The 4,907-nt window shown below is 55.7% G+C and overlaps 1 protein-coding gene across 1 annotated transcript in view; it reads right to left on the bottom strand.

Annotated features, from left to right (window-relative positions):
- LOC113212599 (multiple C2 and transmembrane domain-containing protein) overlaps positions 1-4,907 on the bottom strand; it is a 26,641-nt gene that overhangs the window by 6,469 nt on the left and 15,265 nt on the right. Inside the window, exons 3-6 of the mRNA XM_052268217.1 lie at positions 4,346-4,768; positions 1,792-1,915; positions 1,369-1,511; positions 173-370 (exon numbers count right to left, since the gene is read on the bottom strand). Of these exons, the coding sequence (XP_052124177.1) occupies positions 173-370; positions 1,369-1,511; positions 1,792-1,915; positions 4,346-4,768 (888 nt within the window). The remainder of the gene's footprint in view (positions 1-172; positions 371-1,368; positions 1,512-1,791; positions 1,916-4,345; positions 4,769-4,907) is intronic.

The raw sequence follows: 4,907 nt of genomic DNA on the forward strand, positions 1-4,907 counted from the left end.
CACGCAGACTTAACATTTTTAATTTTTGTAATTTTTGGTGTTTATATTTCTTTAACGGCAATTTCATACCATCTAAAACTCTGTCTGTTTACGATATATAAACACCAAAAACTAAAAAAAAGGAATAAATGAATGTTAAGTTTGCATCACTGCCCTATGCCATCTCGCCTACCTGCTCGCGGTCCTCCTGCGTCCGCGGCCACAGCGACACGGCGAGCACGATCTCGCCCATGTACTCCTGGCTGTCTGGCTTGCCGGGGTCCTTGAGCGGCAGGCAGAGCTCCGTGTGCCGACCCAGGTCCAATCGAGTCAGATCCAGCACCGCGGAGCCCATGAAGTCGTCCTGCAGGCCCCAGTCGTAGTCGAACACCTGTGGGCGAGAAAGGAGCATTAGCAGGCGATTCTATTCGGAACAATGTAAAAGATTTTTAAAGTCCGATTTCATCATAAAATTTTGAAAAAAAAAAGCAACACAAAAAACACAAAAACTTGAAAGCAAAATATTCAGACAAGAATTTTCAAAAAATGCTTTTCTGACTGTTAGAATCCCTATTTGCACTGCAAATTCGGACGCTACAGGCGCCGACGCCCAGACCCCGCGGGCGCCACCGATACCCCGCGGTGGTTGGCGGTCGGGAGTACTCCCCGACTGCTGCCGCCACCTGGCGGGCGCCGCCGCCCAACTGACCTACTGCCCTACACGCCGGGGAGGGGGGCATCCCCCACGGGTGCCTCTGATCAGCGCGGACACGCTCATCGCCCTGGATGGGATTAGGGGTCGCGGGGCAGCGGCGCGGAGGGGGCGAGCGCGGCGCTGATAGAAACCGAGCGAGAGGGCCGCGGAGGCGGAGGGGTTGAACGGAGTGGGGAGAGCGAGGAGAGAGGTGGGGAGAGCGAGGAGCTGGAGAGGCGACTCAACCGCGACAACGGGGTCGTTCATTTTTTTTTTTTTTTTAATACTTTTCATTAGACTACTGCTATGGTCCGCACTTTTCGTCCTCGCATCTCGTATGTCGTGGCAATTAACACCGCGGACAAGAGCAATGCAAAAAAAAATCTTTGTGTCCGTCCGGGAAAAGGGAGGTGGAAAAAAATATTAGTTCATACATACAGGGTGGTCCACAGACCCCTTTCTTTATTTTGCGTATACTGTACCGCATGCATGCGTGCGGGTGGGCTTGCCTACTGTCGCTCACCGTGGGCGCCTTATGGCCCCGTGCGAGTATGCAACCCATCCGCTCGCATGCATCCGGTACAGTATAAGCAAAATAAAGGAAGGGGTCTGTGGACCACCCTGTAGAAGAGAATTTAAAGTCGTCGCAAATTTGCGTCTTTTCCTCCTTCATTGTCTTTGTTTGTACACGTTACCTTGAGCTGGACGGGCTGGAAGGGGTCCTCGATGGCCAGCGTGAAGCTCTCGTCCCAGACGGGGTTGAGGTCGCGAGCGATGGTCTTCGACTTGTGCATGAGGCGGCCGCCGACCTTGAACTTGACGTACGGATCACTCGTCCCTGCGGGTTGGAAAGGAAACGACAACAATTAAGGCTCTCGGTTAATGAAGGAAAAGTCAGTGTTCACTGGAAACTGGAACCAAAAAGTGTGTGAATGTCGCACAGTTGTCGGTGTGGCAATGCCCATTCGTACACTTGAGCGAGTAAAAACGATGTATGACTTTTCCTTTGGAGTTCACACCCCCTCACTCACGAGTACGAAATGCCGTCCACACACCTACAAGTGCGCGACATTATTCTACCACTTCCTGGTGTTGTTTAATCATCGGCGAGGACCCACCGCTCTTGTCCCGCGCCACCAGGTCGGTGCCCCGCTTGAGGTGCACCCGCAGCTGGTAGAAGGCGTGCTGGAGGAGCGCCGCCCGCCGCCTCTGGGCCACCTCACACTCGCCCGGCTGGCCGCTCTGCAGAGAAAAACAAACACATGCGTCACAGAGTTGATCAAAGTTCGAATGGGAGCCGGTGTTTGTTTGCTTAAACGGACTGAGGGGTAGGATGTGGGCTCTTGGACTTCCAGGGTGTCGCAAGGTGAGCAAGACTGAAACCCGAATTTAGAGGCCTTACCATCAGGGGTACGATCGTATACCGAGTGCCGAGTCAATGGACAGTGTACGTACCGGGTGTAACTGTGAATGCGCAGCAGTGTTGCAGGATTGCATACCCGCCAGGGCTGCGGGGCCACGGCGCCTTACGGGCGGATTGGGTAGGCAAACCCGCAACACTGCTGCGCATTCACAGTTACACACGGTACAGCGACCCTACCAGCCATCGGAGGTGAGCCGTCTTTCTATTGTACTTGAACTTCAGGTTGGTCCTGAGGGCGCATACCAACACCAAGCGGAAAAGCGGGATATGTTGCCGAGCCTGGAGTCGAACCGTCAACCTCCCATCCTTTGGTCGGGCGCTGTACTGACTGAGCCATAGAGGCGGGATGAGGGCTCGTGTCACACTGGCCGGGTTGCATACTCGCACGGGCCCATAAGGCGGCGGTAGGCAAGTCCATCCGCACGCCTGCATACAGTACAGTATAACCAAAATAAGGGAGGGGGTGGTCTGAGGTCCACCCAGTATAATTTAGTTTTCTTCGTCATATGGGTTCGTCTCTCAGTTTACACAGAATTAACAACTTTTTCAAAAGAGCTCTTTTTTGAGTCGTTTTTATTTTCATGATATACTTCTCATTATTTATCATCATTATTTTATTGCGGCGAAAAGACGAAAACAAAACTTGGAAGAAGGAGCAGAAATAAGTCATCTCGTTTGCTGCAAGGTGCAAACACCACAGCGGCGGTGGACAAATATTTTAGGAGCAAACAGTGAGCTAATAAATTCATCACGCTGTGGCTTCCCTCGGCGGCCGGACGAAAATGAGGGGCGGCAGAGAGACGAGCGGCGCGAAGCGGTCCCGGAGGAGGGGAGAGGAGTGGGAGGCGGTGGGAGAGAAAAGCACCGTCCGGCTGGCTGGGGGCTGGGGGCAGGACGGGTCAACCGTGTTCGGAGAACGGGCCTCATTGCTTCAGCAGCAGAGCTTCAATTCAAAAGTTATCGCATAAAAAACAAAAATAAAAAAATCGTACCCCTCCATCAACATGAAACAGTAGTTTTAAACTTTGGCTCCACGTCAATATTTTCCGATATTTTCCTTGGAAGTCCTAGCTTCGCGACCGGCCGCGGCCTTGGCGCCTCTCTTCAGGTCGCGCCCTGTCGACACAACTAGAGCCTCTCCACTCCCGCCGCCCGTCCCGCAGCCGGCAGCACAAACCGCACAACACGGCCGAGAGAGGGCCGAGGTAGTCCGGAGGTCAAAGACGCAATTAACGAACGAACAGAGCCACCCCCTCCTGGTATGGTATGGCACTACATCACGATGCGCCCACTGGGGCGCGGCAGGGTAGGGTGGGGTGAGGCGGGGCGGGGCGGGGCGAGGCCGACTGGGATTCGGCTCGGCACGCGGAAGGAATGAAGGAGAGGAAGGGAGGGGGGGACAGGGATTACCTGACGGAGGGTTTGACAAGACCCCCATATTGATGGAAGGAGAGAGGAGGGATTCGAAACACGACCGCGCGAGAGGACGCGCGTGTGGGAGAGCGAGTGATTGAGAGAGAGAGAGAGAGAGAGAGAGAGAGAGAGAGAGAGAGACAGGGGAAGAGGAGGAGGAGAGAGAGAGAAAGAGTGGGGGGGGGAGAGGAGGAGGAGAGAGAGAGGAGGAGGATGAGAAAAGGGGAGATGGGAGAAAAAGAGGAGAGAGAGAGTGGGAGAGCTGGGTCAGGGGCGAGGCATCGAGAGAAATGACGCCCGGTGTGCGGTAGTCTCGCTCCCTGATCTCACTACGCAAGAGGGGCCCAGAACGCCCACGGCTCGGTGCCCTATGTAATTAGCGGTGGGTGCTGAGAGACGCCTTTACCTACCGCCCCACTTGCGGTAAACACTGTAAACCAGTCTACGGAGAAACAGTGATCAAGTAGTAGTCCCGCAGACCTCTCACCCGCCCTGGTGGTGGCGCCAAAACGTTCGGGTGTAGAGCCAGTGCGACACTTGTGGTCCCGGCTGACCCAGCTTACTTCTAATCAAAGGAACCCACAAAAAGTTATCTCCCAAAGTGCCGCATTTGCCCTGCTGAGAGCGACACTTTGGCCAACTGCGGCTAAGTCCCGCATGACCTCTTACCAAAGGAACCCAAAAACAGTTATTGCCATCTTGTGTAATCTTTATTCTTAAGGGAATTAGGAGGTACTAGGAGGAATTCCTCTGCTTAAGCAACGCTTCGTGATGCCAAAATAAGCAAAAAATGTATGCTTCGTAGGCCTACGATAAGAACAACGGGTTGTACTGACCACGAGGAGAACCGGGCCATCCGAGGACGTGCCCGGCTGCGACTGCAGCAGGTAGGACGCCGTCGCCGTCGACGTCGAGGCCGTGGCCGCTGAGGAGGTGGAGGCCGCCTGGGCCGCGGGCGACGGCGCTCTGACGGCCGGCCCGGCGCTGGCGCTGGACGCCTGCCGCCGCAGACGGTCCGGCGAGTCCTCCAGGGCGGCCACGCTGGCCGCGCTCAGGCCCGCGTCGTTGGCCGTCAGGTGGTGGCGGTGGCGCGGCGACTGGGTGGCCGACGACGAGTACTCGGACGAGTTGTCGGCCGCGTAGTCCGTCGAGTACGAGTCGTCGCCGCCGCCGGCCGCGCCCCCGAGGCCGTTGTCGCGGTGGTCGGCCTCGCCGCGGGCGCGCCGCCGCTCCCGAGATCGGCTGCGGTTCCAGCGGTTCTGCAAAACAATGAGAGCTCCATGTGGAAACGGATCCAGCAAAACTGGGAATCGCGAAGCGGCGTCTGTTTGAACTGCCCGTTCGCGGATATGTTAAATCAAACACTGACGAAGCCATTGCAACCATTATTGTAGAGGG

This window comes from Frankliniella occidentalis, unplaced genomic scaffold, assembly GCF_000697945.3.
Source record: "Frankliniella occidentalis isolate FOCC.00 unplaced genomic scaffold, Focc_3.1 Scaffold1, whole genome shotgun sequence".
NCBI classification, from domain to species: Eukaryota; Metazoa; Arthropoda; class Insecta; order Thysanoptera; family Thripidae; genus Frankliniella; species Frankliniella occidentalis.